Source organism: Acipenser ruthenus, chromosome 21 (assembly GCF_902713425.1).
Source record: "Acipenser ruthenus chromosome 21, fAciRut3.2 maternal haplotype, whole genome shotgun sequence".
NCBI lineage: Eukaryota > Metazoa > Chordata > Actinopteri > Acipenseriformes > Acipenseridae > Acipenser > Acipenser ruthenus.
In genome coordinates, this window is record NC_081209.1 from 13,430,690 (window position 1) to 13,458,048 (window position 27,359).

At 34.1% G+C, this 27,359-nt stretch overlaps 1 gene segment (V, D, J or C); it reads right to left on the reverse strand.

The window, feature by feature from the left end:
• Positions 1 to 22,626, reverse strand: part of LOC117963118 (T-cell receptor alpha chain constant-like) — a 47,309-nt gene extending 24,683 nt beyond the window's left edge. Inside the window, 1 exon segment of the C gene segment in view lies at positions 22,518 to 22,626. Coding sequence covers positions 22,518 to 22,611 — 94 coding nt within the window.
• Between the last annotated feature and the right edge of the window lie 4,733 nt (positions 22,627 to 27,359).

The window sequence follows — 27,359 nt, forward strand, 5'->3', positions numbered from 1 at the left end:
TATTAATTGGCTGCCACACATAATCACAAACAAACAATATATTTATGCAATTAGTATAACAGTCAAGCCAAAATAATTACCGGGTTCGACTATGAGTTTGGTTCCAGTTCCAAATATCAGTTTGCTCAGGCCAGTTCCAGAAGTCACACAGTGCTCACATCCATGACAATAACTCTCAATACAAACACATATCATTCAGGCAATACCATATGCAATTTACTGTTTATCTGTTTATGTTTATATAACATATTTAAACATGTTTTAGAGGTTTTGGTAGCTACTCATATGAAATTACAGCTCATGGATTCACACAGAAATTGAAAACAGACCACGATGATTAAATTTAACTCTTACTGGAAGTTATTGCCATCTTGTACTAATAATCATTACTGTGTCAAATCAAATAGCATAGCAGGCAATCTGCACACACGGTTCAATTATAATCATTACTGTGTCAAATCAAATAGCATAGCAGGTAATCTGCACACACGGTTCAGTTATAATCATTACTGTGTTAAACCAAATAGCATAGCAGGCAATCTGCACACACGGTTCAATTATAATCATTACTGTGTCAAATCAAATAGCATAGCAGGTAATCTGCACACACGGTTCAATTATAATCATTACTGTGTTAAACCAAATAGCATAGCAGTCAATCTGCACGCATGGTTCAATTATGCGCCGGGTCCTTTAGCCAAATATTTGCTTGTAACTGCCCGCTGCTGTAGTCACACAGAGTCTGTCCCTAACAATGACTCTGTATACTCACATACATGGTGTACATGGTGTGCAAAATGTAAAGGCATAACTGAAAAAAACTATGTATCACAAATAAAACCATGTAATATATTTTATTATTTATTGTCCTGTGTGAAGTATCCTCTCTTGCTTGTGAATGTGCCTGGTTGGCACATGGGTTCCTGTTTGACCTCACTCACACTGCTAGCTAATTGTCTTGGTTTTTAGACGACAATGTATTACTTTCATGCAAGATGAAACAATGCTATTTTAATAAGCAAGAACAGCTGCTGTGTTTATAGATCCTTATCAATGGAGCCTAAAACTAAATTGTAACCCTAGAAATCTTACTGTATTTAATCCCTGATCAGCTATAAAGGTCCAAGTTATAAACTATAAACTAACTATACTCACTTGGGTTGATTAAATACAGTATCAGTCTCATTCTACTCACTTGGGTTGATTAAATACAGTATCAGTCTCATTCTACTCAGTTGGGTTGATTAAATACAGTATCAGTCTAATTCTACTCACTTGGGTTGATTAAATACAGTATCAGTCTGTGTTGAAGTGGCTGTCATTACACAAATGCTATGGAAGCACAGAAGAGTTATAGCATCAACATCAGTATATGCATACTTTTCTAAAAACAGCACACACAATATCTGTCTGTGATTAGCGAACACAGATTGACCATTGCAGTAATTGTGGTAACTTTTAGTAGGTTAAACAAAGATGAACAATGTTATTTCTAATAGTGTGTTAACTAATGCACATGAATTACTATGCAAACAGCACTTGCATGGCACTACACTAGCAAGATCTTTGCAATACCTCATAGTGTCTTGCCACTTACAATGAAGTGTTACCACGTTCAGTTAGCATTCATAAAGTGTGATTTTCATCTCCTGAAGAGATGTTTTAAAACAATACATTAGTTCAATTACACAGTGCAATGGTTTTAAACATGTGTTTTACATACTTACTGGACTGTACCGATAACTTGGTTCCAGAGCCAAATGTTAGTTTGTATCCAGCCCCTGAAGTCACACACTGTAACTCACTATATCAAAAACCCATTGCTCTGCCTTCTGTGCTGGAGCTAACCTGGACTAGCCATTGAACTGCCTTTACTTCAGTGACATGCCAGTGGATCAGAACTGTGTGTGCAACACATTTATTTTAAATTCTGAATTATTATGTATATTATACACCATTGATGGCTATGCATAGACAGTGGCCATTGGTGAAATCTGAGTGCAAATAATTGTATTCGTATTTTTAATTTTATTGATTGAATTCCTATTTTGAACAATTTAAAATGCAGAGGACAGCAGGACAATGACCGCTCTGCTCAGCACAGAGAGGCATTGAGGTTTATAATAGAATAAGAAGAAGATGATGACTTACTGGGTTCCACATTCAGCTTCGTTCCTTGCCCAAATATGATCTTATTCCCTGCGATATTCACACAGTGTTGCATTCCTTGTCAATAACTCTCTACAGTGATCTCCTAACTTACATCATGGTTCAGTTACACATTGCATGATTGTCTATAGCTCTTATCTGTAGTATTGTACTTGACATTTGGCAACCTGGCTTTAGGTTGTAACTACAAATATGATGCTTTATTATGTAGAAGTGACAACAATCATCTGTATTACCATGGAAGAGATCTTCAAATCACAGTTCAAAGTTATGCCAGTATTAAAATCAGGCTCCTGGTACAATGCTACACAACAGAGCTGGGGACATGTATTAATGAAGTTATATTTAGGCTTGTGTTACACTTCTAAAGCATTTTTGTAATTATACAGACTTTTAACACTGTTTAAATCTGACATCACTATGAATGGTGCTTTTCCTCTTAATAAATACTTTCTTATTAATTGTCACAAATGTACCATTTATTTTTCATTTTATGAACCGAAAATCCAACAGCTGATACTTACTGGGCTCAACAATCAGTTTGGTACCAGTTCCAAAAGTGAGTTTTGTCCCAGCTCCTCCATCATTCACACAGTACATCACCCCATAGCAAAAACACTGCACAGCAAGAACACTACAGACCCCAAATGCATCACCCCTTCTCCTAGGTAAATGATCCTGTATCTTGGAAAACAAACCCATATTAACTAATACAATGGGGACTTGACATATCCCTGTCTGGCCCTGGAGCAAAACATGTGGTCATTTCACTCACTGATTTTCATGGATTTTGGGTAAAACCTTTTTTTCAGGGTCAGTTATAAGTTGAACTACCCACTGTTAACTGGTTATAAATGTATATTTATTATAACATTCTCATAATATGCTATAACTGTTAATAGTATATTTAATAACACATTTATACATTGTATATGGCCACTTATAATGGATCCTTAAACTAAAATGTGGCCATATTTGAATGGCCACTGTTTTCGTTATACCCTGCATGGGTGAGCATGGAGTTTGAATTGATATTTTAGATTATAATACACTTACTTGGTTCAACTACAAGCCTTGTTCCTTTTCCAAAGGTAAATTTACCTCCTCATTGATTCACACAGTAACACATCCTCATACAAAATCATAGCTAGCTTGTCAAAAAGCTACAACCTTTCAATACAATGAAGACATGGTCATGTATTCTGTAATTGGATCCCCAAAATGCCAGAATATGGATCTTATCATTAATTGAAGCTCAGCAAATCTTTCCGTTCCAGTTAATGGTGATTCTGAGCTTGTAAGCGCACAAGACATGTGCTATATTGCATTTCTACTTTATCATGCAACTTGAACCCATGTTTTTCAATGTGTGGGATCATGGAATCCAACCCCCATTAATCCCACATTACTGGTCTTAATAATGTACTTTGGCACTTACTTGATTGAACAGCTAGTTTGGTACCGTTTCCAAATAGCAACTTCCCTGTCCCAGCCCCAGAATCCACACAGTCCTACACTGTATTACAATAACTAGCTTCTGTGTGTACTGGTGATCAGAGACCTGATCTACACTGCATTAAAATAACTAGCTTCTGTGTGTACTGGTGATCACAGACCTGATCTACACTTCATTACAATAACTAGCTTCTGTGTGTACTGGTGATCACAGACCTGATCTACACTGCATTACAACAACTAGCTTCTGTGTGTACTGGTGATCAGAGACCTGATCTACACTGTATTAAAATAACTAGCTTCTGTGTGTACTGGTGATCACAGACCTGATCTACACTTCATTACAATAACTAGCTTCTGTGTGTACTGGTGATCACAGACCTGATCTATACTGCATTACAATAACTAGCTTCTGTCTGTACTGGTGATCACAGACCTGATCTACAATTCATATTGCATGATGCCACAGAAATACAACTCACCATTAGAAACAATACTGTTAATTGATATTCAATCTACTCTGTAGACATTCAATCCCATTGACAGTATTCTCAAGAACAAAACAGAGATTCAATTTCCCAATCCCTCCAAACAGGGACATGCTAACCAGGAAACAAGATTCAATCAATCCTACTCAGAAACATTGTTCAATGAATAGTGTGCCCCTCATGAATGCATTTCAGAAATACACGGTGCACTTGCTTGATTCCACAGTGTGTTTTGTATCACTTCCAATATGAGCTGTTCAGTTCCCAGCACATCCATGCAGCGGTACAGAGCATCACACAAAGTGGTTCATTGCTGATTGATCAGCGTGCTGTATTCATTATTATAGCAGGAGGCTGTATTCATTATTATAGAAGGAGGCTGTATTCATTATTATAGCAGGAGGCTGTATTTCATTATCATAACAGGAGTGTATATTGAATTATTATAGAAGGAGGCTGTATTCATTATTATAGCAGGATGCTGTATTCATTATTATAGCAGGAGGCTGTATTTCATTATCATAACAGGAGTGTATATTTAATTATTATAGCAGGAGGCTCTATTCATTATTATAGCAATATGCTGTATTCATTATTATAATAGGAGTTTATATTTAATTATTATAGCAGGATGCTGTATTAATTAAACACAAGAAAGACCTTTTTAATTTAAGGACCAACAGATAAGCATTTATATTCTATAAGAAACACAGCTAGTTGCATTATTAATATTACTAAACAAACCTGTTATCTCAAATATTAAAGTGCAACTATCTGTTTATTGCATTTAGATATAATTTCAAATGCACACATATTGTATTACATACTATTGTTATTAGATATTTTACATATCATGTTCAATGTATTTCCTGCAGTATATTATGTATTGGATATTATTTTAATGAAACAGTGTTTTCACATTGTATATAAAAAATACAATTACTATATAACTGTGTATGTAATAATAGTATAATAACATTGTAATATCAGTCACAATGTAAATTCGCCCCTCAGCCTGCTATGAATAATAATTAGAGTACAAATCTATTTATAAACATAGTTACCAGAATAGCTCCATTTCATACTTTAACAGCTCAAAGAAAACTTACTTGGTTGAACAATCAGCCTTGTGCCCTTCCCGAATGTGACTTTCTGAGCTCCTGTATTCGCACAGTAAACTATGCCATTACAAAAACTAATACTGCTAGAGACTTCAACGTCTGCCTTCATTACCAATCCTATATGACTTAAAACATTTCTAACCTTAAGTTATGAGAATCAATTCAAATGTGTATTAATAGTGTGTTGCATCCATTATCAGAATTCCTGACTATATCAACATGTTTCAAACAACACCACATGGAAAGTAAAAGCTATACATGCATTCTTCTACTGACAGCATCACCATACAGAATGACACTTCAGACAGTAGTAGAGTATAATGCTGGTTATTCAGACAGTAGTAGAGTATAATGCTGGTTAATCAGACAGTAGTAGAGTATAATGCTGGTCTTTCAGACAATAGTAAAGTACAATGCTGGTTATTCAGCATATGTTTTACCACTCATCAGGCTCCACAAATAGTTTAGTCCCTGATCCAAAGACAAGCTTAGTCCCAGCATTATTCACACAACACCAAACCCCCTAACAATAACCTTTCACTTGATCACACTGTCTATCATGCAGCCTTGCAGAAAGGATAATGCAATTGGATTGTGAATGTGTGAATTATGATTTTAGAAGTGTATGTAACAGACATAGACAGATCCAGCTCTTGTTAAAAGCATGCATGGCGCTCTACCAAGAGTTGCATTCCTGATCCACAAGTATTTTTATTTTCTCTCATTTGAATTTGCTCTTACTTAATACTGATTTTATTGTATTTTATATCTGCTCTTATCTGCAATGAAATCTTTTGTATTGTGATACTTTGTAATGTGATATTTTGTAATGTGATACTTTGTAACAACTGTAAGTCGCCCTGGATAAGGGTGTCTGCTAACAAATAAACAACGATAACAAGAGTCTCACCTGCATTATCTGAACTCATTGTCCAGTCAGACTGGTTTGCTGTAACACCATGTTACATGTGGAGTATTAGGAATTAATTACTAGTAGCTCATATCTAACCAAGCTAAAATCCACTATAAGCCTATTATTATTATCTGAGCTGAAAGCTCAACAGTGTATTACAACTACTGAAATCAAGAATTATTCTTAAAGGGTATAACCATGTGCTGATTAGTTAGCTGTTATTTGTTCAATGATAACCATACCTAATAAATCACTCTGCTCGTAATCATAGATGGTCTATTCAACATGTTAGATGTTTAATACATGACGAATACCGTATGTATTCCAGCCTATTTATTAGCAATACATTTATACATTTAACCTGTTCTACTTAATTCCTGCTAAATACATGTTATTGACATGTATGATTATTGACTATTCAGTACATATTTCAATAACCCAACTGCATTAAGAAAGGCTCTAAATGTAAGGTGATTCGGTGTGCAGTGCCACTATTGTAAATATCATTGGATCTGGATTGAAATTACCAATGCAATGTTTACTATGTACTAAGTGATATTAGCATAACAAACACAGTAAAAATACGACCAACTTACGTGGCTCCACGATTACTTTAGTTCCATTTCCAAATATGAACTTATCACCTCCTGTCCTTATTCACACAGTGTTGTACACCCATCCTTAAACTCTACAGGATCTCAGTGTATTAGTACAGCAATGCACAAACTGCCATATCATGACTAAACTTAATGATATTTAAAGATCTAAGCACTCAAAAAACAGCTGCACTGCAGACCACTGAGTTAATATGCAGTTAATATGGGGTGCTAAAACAGTGAGGTCACTATTGATCTGTTAATATTGTTAACATTGACACAGTTTTGGGAATTTTTAGAAACATTAAATCTGTTTTATTTGTGTGTGTGTGTTTTTCAGATTGAATTCATGTTAAATTTTGCCCTGTTTAGATTATTACAGAGATTACAGAAAGTCAAAAAAAAGGAAAATTAAAGACATAAGAATTGTTTATTATATTAGGATCTCTGCTTTTAAATTTTTACATGAGGCTTTGTGGTCCAGTGGTAAGTAAGGGGTTTGTTACTGGATGAGACTTAAAACTGAGGTCCTATTGTAAGTGACTCTGCAGCAGCAGTTGTGATGCACAGCCCACTCCTAGTCTTTGTAAGTCTTTACAAGATCTGGACATTTTGATTTGTTTGTTTTTTTTCTAATGTTGCCGTCAATGACCTACTGTCATTTTGGCTTTAAAAATGTGAAAGTATTGTATTATCTAAACCGCAGTGGATCACAGTAACACAATCCTGCAGACCTCTTCAAAGATTTTCCTAAATATAAATCACTTAGGCTGAGGGTAAATACCAGCAGATTATGTACATTTAAAAGATGATATTATTTAGATATTACACAGATTAGATCATTAGACTATACTATGTGTTCTACAGGCACACTGGAAGCCACAATTACAGCAAGGTTTTAATGTAGCCACAAATAAATATATATAAACAGAATCATTGTACTCACAGAGTTTGGTTCCATTACCAAATATAAGTTTATTCACACCAGCTCCAGCAGCCCACACCAATATACCCCCTTACAAGAACTGGAGCTGACATCTGAAGGTGACGCACATTGCATCAGTGCCATGGCTTCCGTCTAATATTTAGAGCACACAATAGATCATGTCATTGTTAAGTAGATAAACTGTAGATGCAAATCCTAAATCTTTGAATATTTACACACATTAACTTACTTAGTTCCACCAAAAGTCTTGTCCTAAATCCAAATGCAATCTTTTCATATCCTGTATTCACACAGCCATTTCCCTCTTTACAAACACTAAATCAAACGCCATAGCAAGCATGTGCACTATTATCAGCCAACCTGGATAGACAGTTATCAAGGAATGTCATCCCATTGCTATGAGCAAGAAGGTTCCTACACGTACTAGCACAGAGAAATACTGGATCCTTTATAAATAATCACAATGTATGTAAACACTGGAGAAGTATTCGATGAGCTTTTCCAGATTAGTATTAATGACAATAACAGGCTACAGAAATACACTGTTTGAAAACATAATACCAAACACTATGAGAACTTTATTATTACTTTTGTATTATTACTATCATGTAGTGTGTGTAGTTTGGGGTAGATATCTCTAGCTTTGTTTACTGTAGTATGTATTGTATCTTTTTCTGCATTGCCATGCTGTATTTTACTTACTTGGCACCACATTCAATTTAGTTCCTTTCCCAAAAATGAGCCGATATCCTGACTGAGTATTCACACACCATTACACTCCATAACAAATACCTCTTGTATGTGAGGAGAGTCACCAAAGTCTTAAACTCCAATGTCAAGTCTCTATTTCTCAGGGAGAGTCATAATCTTACCTAATAATTATGTTACCTAATAATATGTTTTTTACACATTGTAAACCAAGCTTCAATTAAATGGTATTTGTGTTATTAATGTTTAATAAGCAGTAGTACAGCATTGGTAGATCATGACATCTGTATTATCTTGATTTCTTCAATATGTAGCCTAGTTGTCAGGTATACATTTCTGAACTATGTATTTTTACAGTCTAAACTACCACAAAGTTATGCCAAAACATTAATATTATCAGTTTATTTGACAGACGCCTTTATCCAAGTATACATTACATGTAAAGAAAGCTCTATGTCTTCTATACATTATTTCTTCTTAGAATGATATGCCTGCATTTTAACATGCATTGATATCAAAGAAACTTTCATATGGCAAAATATTCTCATTGATAGTATAATATGTGCTTATTTCAATTACCAATCAACCAAGTCGTGTGTAGCATGTTATACAACTGCAATCAGTATTGATGTTAAGTGACCAATGTGCCTGCAGAAGCATTCCTTCATATATATATATATATATATATATATATATATATATATATATATATATATATATATATATATATATATATATATATAACCATCTGAGCCTTAAAAGAGTAGGGGTACAAAATGACCCCAATTGTGCTACAATGCACTTAAATCAACATGTGTACATGAAATGCTTAGTTTCAAGGCAGTAAAACAAATTTGTTTCTATACAGTTAAAAATCGGGCACCTTGTCTAACCAATAAATCCCATCTGAACTCAGTTTTTACACATACAGCTAAAGTATGCCACCAATAATCTCAAATATTACCTGATGTATCTCATCTGCTTTTAACACCAGTCTGTCAGTATATTATCAAGCTATCCACACCGGAACATTCCTATTGTACTTACTTGGCTGCACATTTAATTGTGTTCCTCTTCCAAAAATGGTTGTATAAGCACCCTGGGAATTCTACACCATTACACTTCATAGCAAATACCTCTGTTACTAAAATAGATAATACTATCATAGAGATACCATTGCAGTTTATCCATTTGGATTCAATTCACAGAAATGTGTTTAATTGGGACAACATATCAAGCCATGCCGAAGGTTAATGTAAAGCTCAAAGGTATCTTGCAGGTTATTTCTTACTTGTTTTGTGACATTAGCAGGTCATTATTTGATGTAAAAGAACCCACTGGGCATTTAATAAACTGTTAGAATGTAATGTTTGCTTGTTTTCTTTAAGCGTTGTGTTTTCTTTTGCACTTTATTGTTTATTTGATGTATCTTCTATATTCGTCAAATGTTTTTGTTTTTATTGTTATTATTGTTGTTTCGCATTCACTGTTCATGGCACACAATTATTCCCAGATATATTATTATTATTATTATTATTATTATTATTATTATTATTATTATTATTATTATTATTATTATTATTATTATTTATTTCTTAGCAGACACCATTACCCAAGGCGACTTACAGTCATAAACAAAAATACATTTCAATATATATATAATAAATACACTTACTTGGCTGCACAATCACTTTAGTTCCAATTCCAAATATGAGCTTCCCAGCTCCTCCATCATTCACACAGCATTACATCCCAATACACAAACACACTGAATCAAACTATCCCATTTACTGATTCACCACAGAAAACAAATTCTGTCTACTTTTTTTTATAATTGTTAATATATGAATATTTCCAGCAAGAAGGTCATTGTTGCCATTTCATAAATAACAGTAGTGTTTTTTTCTTGTTCACAGTAAGTTGCCAGTTGCAACACTGTACATATTTACAGAGCTATTTTTAAGGAATGTATTTTAAATGCACTTACTTGGATTCACTATAAGTCTTGTACCATTTCCAAATATGAGCTTGTTACCCACTCCAGTATTCCCACAGTGTTACAGCCCCTACCAAAAACCTCCTGGATGGGCAGTCACTTCCAGGGGCTCCACTAGGATTTTACAGCACTCTAAATTAACACTAGGCATAATGAAATGCATTACCAAGAATGGCAAAGAATACTTTCTTATTCACAAAACATTCACAAAAATGCATTTATAAAAAAAGTAAGTTCTTTAATAGGGTCAAATATTCTCATTGATAGTATAATATGTGCTTATTTCAATTACCAATCAACCAAGTCGTGTGTAGCATGTTATACAACTGCAATCAGTATTGATGTTAAGTGACCAATGTGCCTGCAGAAGCATTCCGTCATAGATATATATATATATATATATATAAAACTATTTGAGCCTTAAAAGAGTAGGGATACAAAATGACCCCATTTGTGCTACAATGCACTTAAATCAACATGCGTAGATGAAATGCTTAGTTTCAAGGCAGTAAAACACATTTGTTTCTAAACAGTTAAAAATCGGGCAGCTTTTCTAACCAATACATCCCAGATCTGATTTCTTGTAAATAGACGTGAATGACAGATGCATCTTGAATACGCTTGGGACGAGTATTGTTCATGTATTATTCACTGTGAATCTGAACTCAGTTATTGCACATACAGCTAAAATTTGCCACCAATAATCTCAACTATTACCTGATGTATCTCATGTTCTTTTGCACTTTATTGTTTAATTGGTGTATCTTCTAAATCCGTCAATGTTTTTGTTTTTATTGCATTATTATTGTTTTGCAATCACTGTTCATGGCACACAATTCTTCCCAGATATATGACAATACATATAATAAATACACTTACTTGGCTGCACAATCACTTTAGTTCCATTTCCAAATATGAGCTTCCCAACTCCTCCTACATTCACACAGCATTATATACTAATACACAAACCACCTAGAGCCGGAATTACTGATTCACCACAGAAAACAAACTGTCTACTTTTCTTTTTAAAATTGTTAATATATTAATATTTCATGAATAACATTAGTGTTATTTTCTTGTTCACAGTAAGCTGCCAGTTGCAACACTGCATTTATTTGCAGAGCTATTTTTTAAGAAATGTATTTTAAATGCACTTACTTTGATCCACTATAAATCTTGTACCATTTCCAAATATGAGCTTGTCATCCGCTCCAGTATTCACACAGTGCTATACCCCCTACCAAAAACCTCCTGGATGGGCACTCGCTTCCAGGGGCTCCACTAGGATTTTACCGCACTCTAAATTAACACTAGGCATAATGAAATGCATTACCAAGAATGGCAAAGAATACTTTCTTATTCACAAAATATTCACAAAAATGCCTGTCAATGTATTATCAAGGTATCCACACCGGGGCATTCATATTGTACTTACTTGGCTGCACATTTAATTGTGTTCCTCTTCCAAAAATGGTTTTATAAGCACCCTGGGAATTCCACACCATTACACTTCATAGCAAATACCTCTGTTACTAAAATAGATAATACTATAATAGAGATACGATTGCAGTTTATCCATTTGGATTCAATTCACAGAAATGTGTTTAATTGGAACAACATATCAAGTCATGCCGAAGGTTAATGTAAAACTCAAAGGTATCTTGCAGGTTATTTGTTACTCGTTTTGTGACATTAGCAGGTCATTATTTGATGTAAAAGAGCCCACTGGGTATTTAATAAACTGCTAGAATGTAATGTTTGCTTGTTTTCTTTAAGCCTTGTGTTTTCTTTTGCACTTTATTGTTTATTTGATGTATCTTCTATATTCGTCAATGTTTTTGTTTTTATTGCATTATTATTGTTTCGCATTCACTGTTCATGGCACAGTATTCTTCCCAGCTATATGACAATACATATAATAAATACACTTACCTGGCTGCACAATCACTTTAGTTCCATTTCCAAATATGAGCTTCCCAGCTCCATCATTCACACAGCATTATATCCTAATACACAAACCCATTACAGCAGGACTTACTGATTCACCACAGAAAATAAATTCTGTCTACCTTTCTTTTTATAATTGTTAATATATTAATATATCCAGCAAGAAGGTCATTGTTGCCATTTCATAAATAACAGTGGTGTTTTTTTCTTGTTCACAGCAAGTTTTCAGTTGCAACACTGCACATATTTACAGAGCTATATTTTCAGGAATGTATTTTAAATGCACTTACTTGGATCCACTATAAGTCTTGTACCATTTCCAAATATGAGCTTGTCACCCCCTTGACTATTCCCACAGTGCTACACCCCCTACCAAAAACCTCCTGGATGGACAGTCGCTTCCAGGGGCCCCACTAGGATTTTACAGCACTCTAAATTAACACTAGGCATAATGAAATGCATTACCAAAAATATCAAAGAATACCTCCTTATTAACAATACATTCACAAAAATGCCTTTCTAAAAAGGTCTTTAAGCTCGATTTAAAAGCACTCAAAGTGGCTGAATCCCTGATTTCTTTAGGAATGGTGTTCCAGAGTTTTAGGGCATAACAACAAAAGGCCCTGTCACCCATGGAGCAGACGAGCAGAAGGAACACAGAACAGTCCAGAATCAGTTCAGTGAAGGTTGCGTGAGGGAGTATAAACAGAAAAAGATCAGATAAGTACTGTGGAGCCAAACCATGCAGAGCCTTAAAGGTAAGAAGAATCATTTTAAAATCAACTCAAAACCTGACAGGTAGCCAGTGTAAGGACTCCAGAACAGGAGTGATGTTATCCACAAAGAAATATATATAAAGAATCATTTTACTCACGGGGCTCAACAGTGAGTTTGGTTCCATTACCAAATATAAGCTTATTCACAGCAGCTCCAGCAGCCCACACCAATATACCCCCTTACAAGAACTGGAGCTGACATCTGAAGGTGAAGCACATTGCATTAGTGCCATGGCTTCAGTCTAATATTTAGAGCACACAATAGATCATGTCATTGTTAAGTAGATAAACTGTAGAAACAAATCCTAAATCTTTGAATATTTCCACCAAAGGTCTTGTCCCAAATCCAAATGTAATCTTTTCATATCCTGTATTCACACAGCCATTTCCCTCTTTACAAAAACTAAAGCAAACACCATAGCAAACATGTGCACTATTATCAGCCAACCTGTATAGACCGTTATTAAGGAATGTCATCCCATTGATATGAACAAGAAGGTTCCTACACATACTAGCACAGAGAAATACTGGATCCTTTATAAATAATCACAATGTATGTAAACACTGGAGAAGTATTCGTCAAGCTTTTCCAGATTAGTATTAATGACAATAACAGACTACAGCACTACACTGTTTGAAAACATAATACGAAGCATTATGAGAACTTTATTATTACTTTTGTATTATTAATATCATGTAGTGTGTGTGTAGTTTGGGGTAGATATCTCTAGCTTTATTTACTGTAGTATGTATTGTATCTTTTTCTGCATTGCCATGCTATGTTTTACTCACTTGGCGCCACATTCAATTTAGTTCCTTTCCTAAAAATGAGCCGATATCCTGACTGAGTATTCATACACTCCATAACAAATACCTTTTGTATGGGAGGAGAATCACCAAAGTCTTAAACTCCAATGTCAAGTCTCTATTTCTCAGGGAGAGTCATAATCTTACCTAATAATAATGCTACCTTATAATACGTTTTTTATACGTTGTAAACCAAGCTTCAATTAAATGGTATTTGTGTTATTAATGTTTAATAAGCAGTAGTACAGCATTGGTAGATCATGACATCTGTATTATCTTGATTTCTTCAATATGTAGCCTAGTTGTCAGGTATACATTTCTGAACTATGTATTTTTACAGTCTAAACTACCACAAAGTTATGCCAAAACATTAATATTATCAGTTTATTTGACAGACGCCTTTATCCAAGTATACATTACATGTAAAGAAAGCTCTATGCCTTCTATACATTATTTCTTCTTAGAATGATATGCCTGCATTTTAACATGCATTGATATCAAAGAAACTTTCATATGGCAAAATATTCTCATTGATAGTATAATATGTGCTTATTTCAATTACCAATCAACCAAGTCGTGTGTAGCATATTATACAACTGCAATCAGTATTGATGTTAAGTGACCAATGTGCCTGCAGAAGCATTCCTTCATATATATATATATATATATATATATATATATATATATATATATATATATATATATAACCATCTGAGCCTTAAAAGAGTAGGGGTACAAAATGACCCCAATTGTGCTACAATGCACTTAAATCAACATGTGTACATGAAATGCTTAGTTTCAAGGCAGTAAAACAAATTTGTTTCTATACAGTTAAAAATCGGGCACCTTGTCTAACCAATAAATCCCATCTGAACTCAGTTTTTACACATACAGCTAAAGTATGCCACCAATAATCTCAAATATTACCTGATGTATCTCATCTGCTTTTAACACCAGTCTGTCAGTATATTATCAAGCTATCCACACCGGAACATTCCTATTGTACTTACTTGGCTGCACATTTAATTGTGTTCCTCTTCCAAAAATGGTTTTATAAGCACCCTGGGAATTCTACACCATTACACCTACTTTTTTTTTTAATTGTTAATATATTAATAGTTCCAGCAATAGGGTTGCCATTTCATAAATAACAGTGGCGTTATTTTCTTGTTCACAGTAAGTTGCCAGTTGCAACACTGTACATATTTACAGAGCTATTTTTAAGGAATTTATTTTAAATGCACTTACTTGGATTCACTATGTCTTGTACCATTTCCAAATATGAGCTTGTCACTTGCTCCAGTATTCCCACAGTGCTACACCCCCTACCAAAAACCTCCTGGATGGGCATTCGCTTCCAGGGGCTCCACTAGGATTTTACAGCACTCTAAATTAACACTAAGCATAATGAAATGCATTACCAAGAATGGCAAGGAATACCTTCTATTTACACATTCGGATCAACTTCACACTATACTTCTATCAATCTTCAAATCCACCATTTGATCCATCTATGCAAAGTGTGTATTACACTTGTTTATTTGATTTATCTTTAATATAAGTTACATAATTTTGCTGCTTATTATTTATTTACAATCTTTTTTTGATTCCACGCAATTCTTCCCAGATATACGACAATACATATAATAAATACACTTACTTGGCTACACAATCACTTTAGTTCCAATTCCAAATATGAGCTTCTGAGTTCCATCATTCACACAGCATTACATCCCAATACACAAACCCATCTAACCCAATACAATGAATGCTGCTTATTTTATTGTATTTTAATTGTCAACATGATAATATTCATATTAACATTTCCAACAATCTTTTCTCACAAACTCTTTTCTGCAATTCATTATGGTGCTGAACAGACGTTTGGGATTTTGAGGTTTAATTGAGAACCATGAGTACTGAAAAAGACAAGGGGGTTCATGGAATCGATCTGGACAGTGTCAGGTCTAAATACTGCCCCTGTTTATAACTAATACTGCACGCTGTCTGTAAATGACAAAGGGGTTCATGGAATTGATGTGGACAGTGTCAGGTCTAAATACTGTCCCTGTTTAACTAACTAATACTGCACATTGTCTGTAAAAGATTCCTATTGGAATGATTAATATGACCGATATATGAGCCAACACTGTTAAGATGAATTGAATAGACCCCAATATATGATTTGAATAATAATTATATTTACAGCATAACAAGCCCTTGCCATGTACTCTTATTATATCTAATTGTAAGTGATTGAAGGGTCTAAGCCAGGGCTCTTAATGGTGATCTGATCATCATATGTATCTCTGTGATCTTCTGTTACAGCACTGTATATATTTACAAGCTCATTGTTAAATGTATTTGACATGTACTTACTTGGATCGACTATCAGTCCTGTTCCGTTTCCAAATATGAGCTTTTGACCCCCTCCAGTATTCACACAGTGCTACACCTCCTACCAAAAACTACCTGGATGGGAACTCATTTCCAGTGGCCTCACTGGGATTGTACAGCACTCCACATTAACATTAAGAAGAATAAAATGAAATGAATTACAATAAGCAATATTGTCTCTGATCTCATACATACTGTGTGATCCGCTTTGCACTGTAAGTTTCATCAATCTTCAGAAAACTCAATAAATAGCAACACATTATATTAAGAATTACTAATTCCATTAAAGTCAAATCAATTAAATTGCTTGCATACTATATAAGCTCAAACTTTCTATAAACTTCCACAGATATTTTAGTTCAACTGTAATTTAGGAGTGCTGTCACATACAGGTTGTACAAGGTATCTCCAAACCATGTGGGCATCCTGAAGCATCCCCTGTCTTTGCTTTAGGTAAAAATGCTACAGTGTTCATTAGAGTAAAGATGACAGGTAATACTCATATAATAATAGGTTAAAGGAAATGGATGGCAAAGAACATCATGTCTTAATAAATCTGCTCCAATGTATCATTTTAATTAGGTCACTATCTTAACTGTCAGAATATTAAGTTAACATTTACATTTTTGCAAGCAATGTGTGCATTTTATTTAACTGTATGTTTTAGTTTGTTTATTAACTGTTAACAACTATATTACTAACTTGCTTATGCATAGGTTACGATATATATACTAACATGGAAACACAATACACAATTTCATTAAACTGCTTGTTAACTAGCGGTTTACAGTTAACAAAGGGAGAAAGTTACCACCTGCAATAAAGAATGAACATTTACTTTTTTAAAGCAATCATTCAAATTGTTCTATTTTGGTGCCACGGTGTATTTTTCAGATATACTAATTGCATGGCTGTAATGTACTTACTTGGCTGCACAAACAGTCTGGTGCCAGTTCCAAATATGAGCTTTCCAACTCCCTGTGTATTCACACAGCATTACATTGTGATACACAAACCCTCTGGCTCAAGCTTCACTAACTCACTTTAGTAAAATATCTACACATGTATTACCCTCTGCCAAGAAAAATGCCATTGCTTATTTTCAAAATATTAATAAACATATTTAGATTATACTATTTTCTGACAAACTGTTTTTGTAATTAGCTCTGACCCAAACTCATTGTTATAAAGACATCATTCCTCATACTGTACTCCTCACTCTTGTATGATGTGGTGTACATTGTCATTGTTATAAAGACATCATTCCTCATACTGCAATCCTCACTCTTGTATGATGTGATGTACATTGTCATTGTTATAAGACATCATTCCCCATACTGCACTCCTCACTTTGTCATTATTGCCATGTAATAAAGAGTCGTTATTTTATTACTGATGTTTTTTTACATGTTTTGTCAGTTACAACACTACAGAGATATGTACAGAACTTGTTTAATAATTTAATTTAAAAATTTCACTCACTTGAATCCACTCTCAGTCTTGTACCATTTCCTAATATGAGCTTCTCAGTCCCTCTATTCACACAGTGTTACACCACCTTTCAAAAACCAGCTAGATGGCACACAACCTATTAAGTTTGCACCTCACAAACTTAATAGGGTGTATTATTTTTTTAAAACTATCTTGTTGGTTTGAAAAAGCATTTGTCTAGTCATTTGCAGTACCAGTACTTCTTCACACATATCAAATTTATATACTGTGATCAACACATCCCATAATATCTCTAAGCAGCTGTTAGGGATAATGCATTATAAGCTGCTTACTAATTCCAATAAGGAAAAACACATCATCGCACATTCTGTATGCTCATTCTTAAAAAGGCAATTTTCTGTAGAAGTAAAATAAAAAATATCGCTTGACTATAAGGTTAAGTTTCAACTGAATCTGTACAAATAAAACACACATACAATATTAATGAACTGCATTTATATAAAAACTTACCTGGTTCCACGATTACTTTAGTTCTATTTCCAAATATGAGCTTCGTGCTTCCCTCATCCACACAGTAATGCATGCCTGCACATAAACCTACTGAGGTCCTGACTTGCTAACCCTGGTGCTGGTCTGCCAATGGTTCCATTTGGGACCACTTTGAAATCATTTTATCACAGTTTCCAGTTATATCAATTCCCTGATTTGTTTTTTTTTTTTAATTAGGGAATTTAAAGTCAGTTTGTGGCACTAGAATTAAACATAAAGTATGTGTAATAAAATGTAGATGAAATTTAGAAGTGAAGTCTAGAGAAAGCTTGATATTTCAAGCACAGTTCCCAAAAGTGAAAAACAGCAGATTTCAAAATATATCTATTTAAACCTACAAAATATATGATATTCTGAAATCAAATGGCAAGCATATATGGATTTGGCATTAGATTACAAAGCTACCACTGCTCAGTTTAATCTCCACTGCATTGTGGGTGATATTTTCTATTGTGATCACTGTTCAGTTTAATCTCCACTGCATTGTGGGTGATATTTTCTATTGTGATCACTGTTCAGTTTAATCTCCACTGCATTGTGGATGATATTTTCTATTGTGATCACTGTTCAGTTTAATCTCCACTGCATTGTGGGTGATATTTTCTATTGTGATCACTGTTCAGTTTAATCTCCACTGCATTGTGGGTGATATTTTCTATTGTGATCACTGTTCAGTTTAATCTCCACTGCATTGTGGGTGATATTTTCTATTGTGATCACTGCTCAGTTTAATCTCCACTGCATTGCGCATGAGATTTTCTAGTTTGATCTGTTTATTCCTCATTATCATAGTAAATCAATCTCCATATCAGATTGTTTTTATATCAGTCCAACATATTCCACATCATAATACATAATGCTACCGTATTGTAGTGTCTATTACACATCATAATGCCTTTTGCTACATTATTGTAGTGTCTATTACACATCATAATGCCCTTGCTACAGTATTGTAGTGTCTATTACACATCATAATGCCCTTGCTACTGGATTGTAGTGCCTATTACACATCATAATGCCCTTGCTACATTATTGTAGTGTCTATTACACATCATAATGCACTTGCTACTGCATTGTAGTGTCTATTACACACCATAATGCCCTTGCTACAGTATTGTAGTGTCTAATCCACATCATAATGCCCTTGCAATAGATTTCAGTTCAATCGCAAACAGCACGAATTATGTATTCCAGTTGTAAATGTGACAGGATTTCTATTGAAATGTATTTTACTTACTCGGTTCCACAGCTAATAGTGTGCCATTTCCAAAGGTGAGTTATTGAGTCCCTCCAGCATTCACACAGTGCAACACCCCATATCAAAAAGTAGCACCAAGGCAATCAGTATTGTATATTTGAAGTATGTTAATATATTTGCTTATGGCTAAGACTACAATATACGGACCAATGAATCAACTGATCAGTTAGTTCATCCATAAAATAATGCATTATTGAAAACAATAACAAAAGTAAAGAAACTATATTGTACAAAATAAAAATGTTTAACTCTCTCTACATTCTCTCACTACAAAAATAAAACAACTGGACAAAAGACAATTTGGTTGCACTTTAAAATAATGAAGAGAAATGCATATTCATTTCATTGGAATTGCATAGTCATTTCTGAATGTCTTATGCTTTTTTCACCACTACATACATTCCTAACGAATGTAATCTATTATCATTGTCTAGTGTAGAAATGTAATAACACATACGTAGTTTAAGAGATAATAGATCAAACTCATTTTACAATATTCCTAAATATGCAAAACACTAACGGCTGGATTCATAGAGCCTGATTAGCAATAACCTTGTACTAGCTTTCCTGAGATAACATTAGGTAGTTCAAGACTACTGCTAATCAAGGTCTGTGAAACCCATAATAAAATCATCCCAGTACAGACGCACATTAAGGAGTTCTGTGTTTTCTCTATGCCCAGTCTGTCATTGTAAGCAGTTATTTTTAATATTTACTCACTTGGTTCCACTGTTAATAGAGTGCCTTTTGCAAGCACCAGCTTGTTTGTCCCTCCAGTAGTCACACAGTATATCATGGCTTAGCAAAAACTAGTAGTTTAAGGAACCACTTATAAAACACCTAGAAACATGCTATTAACACAAACAAAGTGTGTTACAATACAATCTTGATTACTTTACTGGTGGACGGCTTGTCATTTTATCATTCTCACTTGCCTTATAATGCCCTTGATTTTTACACATTGTTGACATTTCCTGTTATTAATTTAATTTATAACACATTATTAGATTGCTAACTAAGTCTGTATATCATATCCTTAAACTGAAGTTACCAGTCAGACTAGGTGACCCCTTCATTCTATATAATGTAGCAACCAAATGTTTAATCAAAAAGAAAATCATTGAATCAATCAAAACATCTACCCCAGTTTTCTCAATGGCGGTCACAGTATCCATATGAAAATAAAACTAAAAGACTTGTTTTGGATGTGCTATATTTCACACATTTAAAAATAAACATTCAGTACTTACTTGGATTCACTGTTAATTTTGTACCATTTCCAAACATGAGCTTTTGACCTGCTGCATCATTCACACAGTGAATCATCACATGGCATAAACTATATAAATTCCAACTCCATTATAAGTAATGCAATAAGCATGGTATATTTAAAATATGCAATTTAGTTAAAGCGTCATAAGAAGAATTAAACATGTTGGGTCTGTAGGTTGATGATTTCGCATTTTGCAGCTATAAAGCACCCAAATATTTAATATTATTTCTGTCTTTACGTCACTACACTGGGCATATTCCAATGTTTCAATTACTGAGAATATATTATTATTATTATTATTATTAGTAGTAGTAGTAGTAGTAGTAGTAGTAGTACATGTTTCTTTGTTTAAGATTACATGGATAATGCTCTCTGTTTTTACATTTTAACTACATTAAACCACAATGTAATTAAAATACAATACTATTATATGCAAAGTGGTTTTAACAAATATACAAATAAATAAATCAATCCTACTTTGATTCTAGGTGTGCTTAAAACAAAGGGTCAATTATTCAGTAAGCTTCAGGGGAAATCCCGCAGCATTGACAGCTATACTTGTGTCAGTGTTTGGATAGAACTCAAGACTAATATGTAGATATTGTCAAAGTCTCTTTTTGTAAGTAGAGACCTATAATATTACATTTAAATCTATAATTAATAAATATGATTTGGTATAACGGTGCACACTGTTATTTGCTTTAGACCATTTTACTGGTTTCCACTGGAAGGATTAATGTGTTAGTAAGGATGTTAACAGTTAGTGCATATGATCTGTAATTGTGCCATGGTATACATTTTACTGAAGTTGAAATTGTGATTCTTTAGAACCTTCCTGTAGAACCTTCATTTAGAATTAATTATACTTATTCTCCCAGTCAGGTTTATATAAAATGACTTAAATCAAACTTACGGGGCTCCACAGTCAGTCTTGTTCCTTTCCCAAAGATCAGCTTGTTGCTTCCATCATGAACACAGTGTTAAACTGCATTACCAAATCCCCTCTTTTAATTTAGGCTTACATCCTTGTATACCTATGTACTTATTACCATGTGTAAAAATAACTATACATTTTAATATTGAACACCTCTAATACAATAAATCTATTATATCTTCTCTACAGACAAGAAAGTATATTACCCAAGAGCCATGTCTGTGAAAATATCTATTTTACTTACGAGGGTCTGCAATAACTCTTGTTCCAGATCCAAATATGAGCTTCATACCAGATCCACCACACTGGTGTACCCCAGTACAAAACCTGCACCCAATCTACATCTTCAGAAACCAGTATGATCCACCACTCCACACTGTTGTACCCCAGTACAAAAACTGCACCCATTCTACATCTTCAGAAACCAGTATTTATGTAATGGGACATTTTATTTTACTAACTGTTAACTACTAGTTTACTAACATGTTAACACATGTTGTCCATTTTTGTTTGTTTAATGGGTAGTTAATAAAGTTTAATAGTAACATATTTCATTCAAAAAAACCCCAGTTACAACTGTTCAGCAAATATCACAAAAAGTCTGGATTATCAACACCAAATCCATTTCAACAAACTAAAAATACATGCTTGCATGTAAACATGTTATAAATGGCCCATCAATTGGTGCACAACAATATACCACACTGTGCATTGCATTTCTAAATGACTTACTTGCTTCTATTGTCAGTCTTGTTCCATTTCCAAATATTAGCTTCACACCAGAATTCACACAGTGATTATCCTCTTTACAAAAACCTGACTGCATGGTCAGGATTTGTTATACCACACACAAGTAATGCACAGAGCTAACAAGAAGCATGTACCTGGGGATCATAAATAACTGTTTAATATGTAGAGCTTTCATTACTTATAGAACAATAGATTAATTCATAAGAACACTACAGATATCCAACAACGGTAAATGAATGAACTGCAATATGATAGACCATGCATACTGTAGATCAATGCACTATTTCCATTGCACAATTTCGATTTTGATGTTTGCTGATAGTTTTGTGTAGATTTGTGTTAATGAAAAAATACATTGTAATAATGACCTGGGTGATGAGAAAAGTGATGCACTAATTCAACTGTATTTAACTAGTGTTAAACAACAATGTACAACAGTAAGCTGTGTTCAAGACCCAAGGATTAGTTTAGCACTACTTCAGTCTAGCAAACACACAGTAATGATGTAAAGCACTGAGAAGTAAGTGCTTTAGATTATAACATGTACTTGCTTTGTAATACAGAATAAGATGTAAATAATGTGTTATTACAGTGTAACTAAGTCATTAATACATAGTTAACACATAGTGTAACATCTTACTAATGTATAATAAGAATGGGATCACTTTCCACAGATTCTTTAATAAGGAGATAAAACAACACTCACTTACTTGGTTCAATATATAATTTGGTACCTTGACCAAAAATGAGCTTCCAAGATCCAGTCCCCTGAGTCACACATCAGTACACACCATTACACAATCTACGACTGAGTCACACATCAGTACTCACCATTACACAATCTACGACTGAGTCACACATCAGTACACACCATTACACAATCTACGACTGAGTCACACATCAGTACACACCATTACACAATCTACGACTGAGTCACACATCAGTACACACCATTACACAATCTACAACTGAGTCACACATCAGTACACACCATTACACAATCTACGACTGAGTCACACATCAGTACACACCATTACACAATCTACAAATACATCTTCTGCACATAAAGGTAGATTCAATCCCTTTGAATGGCTCAATCACAATTGTAAAATACATACTGTATATACTGTTTGATGGGACGTTACCAAAGAACAAGGAACATCACACGTTCTGTATTTATCTTGAATTAATAATTATAATTGCAATAATATCACACCACAATCTTCTTTGACTAACTGCATATTTAAACAAAACCAACAAATAAAAGCTAGCATTGTTTAATAATGAATTAGACATTTGGCAAAAACAGCATGGGTGATTGTGTACCTATCATAATTGAAATTATTCTTTGTTCAGTTCCGAAGGGAAACTTTCCACAGCGACGCACATGCTATACAAGCCTAGACTGCATCTCAATAATCTTCCCTTATCAAATCATTACACAAATCCTAATTAATAATGCACCTTGTACATGTGTGTGAATGCACAGTGTAGGATGTTATAAACACTCACAAGGCTGTACTTGTAATTGTGTTCCATTTCCAAACACCAGCTTGTCATTTCTAACTGTCGCACAGCAGTAAAACCTTGTACAAAAACTCTGCACTGCTTCCTGCAATACTTCATTTTTAGATAATCAGTTCTTGAAATCGCAGTGGTACAGCCTTTTGTTTAATCTATTGAAATACTACTGCAAAAGCATTAACAAGTAAACAAATATGGAAGGGTCACACCTTAGACTTAACATCCATTTACAGAAGTCTATAACAAGCTATTCAATGTGTTGAAGATTAACAAGGGAACACAGTTATTCACTCCACTCTATTCCTGTACCGGTTCAACTGTCTAAACTGCATATTCTGTATTACAGATCTAATAATGAGATACAACCATGGCATTTGCAATACATTTAACATGAGAAATCAGCATGTTTTGAAATGCCTGGAAATGTCACCAGCATTCACTCTTCAATACAACCCATTGCATAAACAACCGCTGGACCACAACTTCTTTCTTTCTTTCTTTCTTTCTTTCTTTCTTTCTTTCTTTCTTTCTTTCTTTCTTTCTACCTTAATCTTTCTGATTCAGGTATACCTGGTATTTTTGAAATGTGGTTTAGAATCTTAGAATCAATAAGAATCAATAATTAATAAATCATTTGTAAATGAATAAAAATGATTGCTTGTATTATTTCAACAAAATAATACAATGCAAGCTGCATCACTTACGTGAGTCTATGGCTACTTTAGTGACTTGACCAAAATATAGCTTCCCAATGCCTGATCCATCATCCACACCCTCATCAAAACCATCAAGTAACTCAATTAATCAATAGACCGGGAAAGGTTATGCTGTGGAACTCACATCAACAACTGAGGAAAAAAAATGTTCATATGCAATATTTCTTTAAACCAAACTCAAGAACAGTATGTAAACTTATAGCATTTCTTACTGTAGGAGACTCAGATTAGACAACACGTCTTCATCAGTATCAACACATAAAGATATAAAGACATTATTCTGTTTTTATTTAGTACTCACTTGGTTGTATTGTTAATTTTGACCCATTTCCAAAGAGCTGTTTAGATCCACTTACACCCACACAGAAGTACACCTCATGACAAAAACATTCCAAGGACCATTTCTGCATTTATAATACCTGATTACAAAAACATACCAAGGACCATTTCTGCATCTATAATACCTGATTACAAAAACACACTGAGGACCATTTCTGCATTTAAGATTAATGCATGCTTGTATATCCTCTAGGATTGATTATTACAATGGTCTTTTCATTGGGACTAACCACAACATTATTTCTCGCCTCCAACTTGTACAAAATACTGCTGCTACAATTTTAACTCGGGTCAATAGGTGAGAGCATATCACCCCTGTGCTGGCATCCTTGCATTGGCTCCCTGTTAGTTTTTTAAGCTTTTTACTGCTTATTGTTGTTTTTGTTATATGTATTACTTTTATCCTTGTAAAGCGTTTAATGGTGACCTGTCATGAAAGGCACTGTATACAAATAAAATTGATTGATTGATCATAATTACAGCACACAGATGAATTATCAACTCATACATTTGCAATATGCACACATCAATGTGCTTGCTAACAGTTAACAGTTCAATAATGTCCTAATAAACCAATATCCCATAGTTACTGATAATCGTATAAATAAAATAACCTTTGCAATGATCCTAGGTTTTTGAAAGCCGCTCCAGGGATAGTGTTACAGTTATTCAAATTTAATCCTATGAATAGTTATATATGTGCTCCATACTTAGACTATCAATATAATAGTATTATTAACTATAAGTATGTTCTGTGAAATAATACTCACTTGGTTCTATTGTTAGCCTTGTTCCAGATCCAAAGATCAGTTTAGAAGCAGTATTAGTATTCACACAGTAAGAAACCTAATTACAAAAACTCCCTCCTCACTCACAAATTCACAGAAATAGCTTAGGATGTGGATTCAAGCTTGAATTAAATTAGATTTTTGTACAACCACAGTATTATTTTACCATAACCCTAATGAATTCTACATCACAAACTTTACACGTGAATATACTCCGATACATACCTGACTTGCCTTTTACAAAGAGGATCCTGACCACTGGAATCTTTCAATTTACTAGCTATTTTAATCTGGCTTTATCAATGTATCAGCTAAATTCCTGAAATCAGAATCTATCCATAATGCCATGGTGCGTTCATACTTTTCATTTAAATCAGGTCAATAGTAAACAGTGAAGTCGACCATGTTCATAATATTGTATCACAATGCAGTACTTACGAGGCTGAACATGTAATTGTGTTCCAGACCCAAAGATCAGCTTAGTGACTCCCTGCTGAGTCACACAGCAGAATAGACTGGTACAAAAACAGCACAGAGTTTACAGCAACTTCAATACAAACAATCTTTCTCTATCATGAAAAATATTGTAAATCATTGATTAAGAGAGATGTAACATGTTGTATACTGGGGACAAAAATGAACAAATATATATTCATTGTGTCTGAAACTACAAGTGTGACTGTAAACTGTTATTAAATGTTCTATAAATCCCATTTTAAATGTTGGAGTAAATTCCAGTGGCTATGTTAGACATCAGGATCCATTCAATCTCATTCCCAGAGAAACAGCACAGAAGCAGATCAGCAAACCATCTCTGTGCCACAGAGCATCCTATGTGTCACCTATCCAGCTATTCTAACATTATGAAATAATGATTACACTCGAATGAATCAATCACAGGGTTGAAATGTCCCCAACCTGGAGCAGATTGGGACACCTGGTTAGATAAAGAGACCTTAAAGAACACCAATGAATTAACAACAGTGTCCCCTCCATCGCATACCACACACTAACACAATAAATTAACAACAAGGCACACTGCTCAAATTATGCTTTCCATAATAAAATACTTACTTGGCTGGACTAGTAATTTTGTTCCAGAACCAAATACAAGCTTGCTGTTTCCCTGATTCACACAGCAGTACAATCATTTACAAAAACCCTGACAAGGCTATTCCTTTGATATTTAGATATTCAGCAATGTTTTTTTTTTTTACTATGCAAGAGCTGCCAAAGAGAGAGAGTGTGTTGGTAGGACTGATTAATTGATGAATTATTAATTTGCTCATTAATTAATTGCAATAGCAGGTCAGTATTTCATGTTAGATTTCGAAATGTCACATTTTTCAATTTGTCAGTTTTTCGGGAAGTATATGGAAAACTGCGGTGTGTAATTCAACATGTTAACGTAACATTATTCAACAGGTTTCAGTAGACTTTATGAAGCAAAAGCCTTG